Source organism: Cariama cristata, unplaced genomic scaffold (assembly GCF_000690535.1).
Source record: "Cariama cristata isolate BGI_N322 unplaced genomic scaffold, ASM69053v1 scaffold38425, whole genome shotgun sequence".
Classification (NCBI taxonomy): domain Eukaryota; kingdom Metazoa; phylum Chordata; class Aves; order Cariamiformes; family Cariamidae; genus Cariama; species Cariama cristata.
In genome coordinates this window covers 5,132-5,526 of record NW_009617604.1, presented here as the reverse complement: position 1 = coordinate 5,526, position 395 = coordinate 5,132, and the positions used below count along the sequence as shown (strand labels likewise).

Genomic DNA, 395 nt, shown 5'->3' with positions numbered 1-395 from the left:
ACAGGATCCCTCTCTCCCCCTCTGCCCAGTCCAGCTCTGCACTGGCCCCCTGCCCCTACCGCAGCCTCTCGCTGATGCCAGCCAGGTTGGTTAACGCCATCAGCCCCTCAAAGTTCTCCAGGCCCGTGCGCTGAAGGTGCAGAAGGCTCACCAGGGGCCGGACCACCTCGTAGATCTGTGGAGACAGCAGTGCAGGGCTGGAACCCTGAGCAAGGGGCAGGGACTCGGCACCCTGTGGAGCAGGGGGTGCAGGGAGCCCTGAGCCCAGCCTAATGGCAGAGCTGCTCCCATGGTCAGGCCTAGACGGTCAGGCCTTTGTAGGGAACACCAGGGGTCTTGCCACCTCCCGCCCATCAGCGAAGCGCAAACCCGTGCTGGCAGCTGCTGGGGCACCA

The 395-nt window shown here is 65.3% G+C and overlaps 1 protein-coding gene across 1 annotated transcript in view; it reads right to left on the bottom strand.

Moving 5' to 3' along the window:
* Nucleotides 1-55: 55 nt before the first annotated feature.
* Nucleotides 56-395, bottom strand: part of UNC45A (unc-45 homolog A (C. elegans)) — a gene marked incomplete at its 5' end in the record, with an annotated part of 4,978 nt that continues 4,638 nt past the window's right edge. The window contains one exon of the mRNA XM_009700585.1: nucleotides 56-175. Within this exon, the coding sequence (XP_009698887.1) occupies nucleotides 56-175 (120 nt within the window). The remainder of the gene's footprint in view (nucleotides 176-395) is intronic.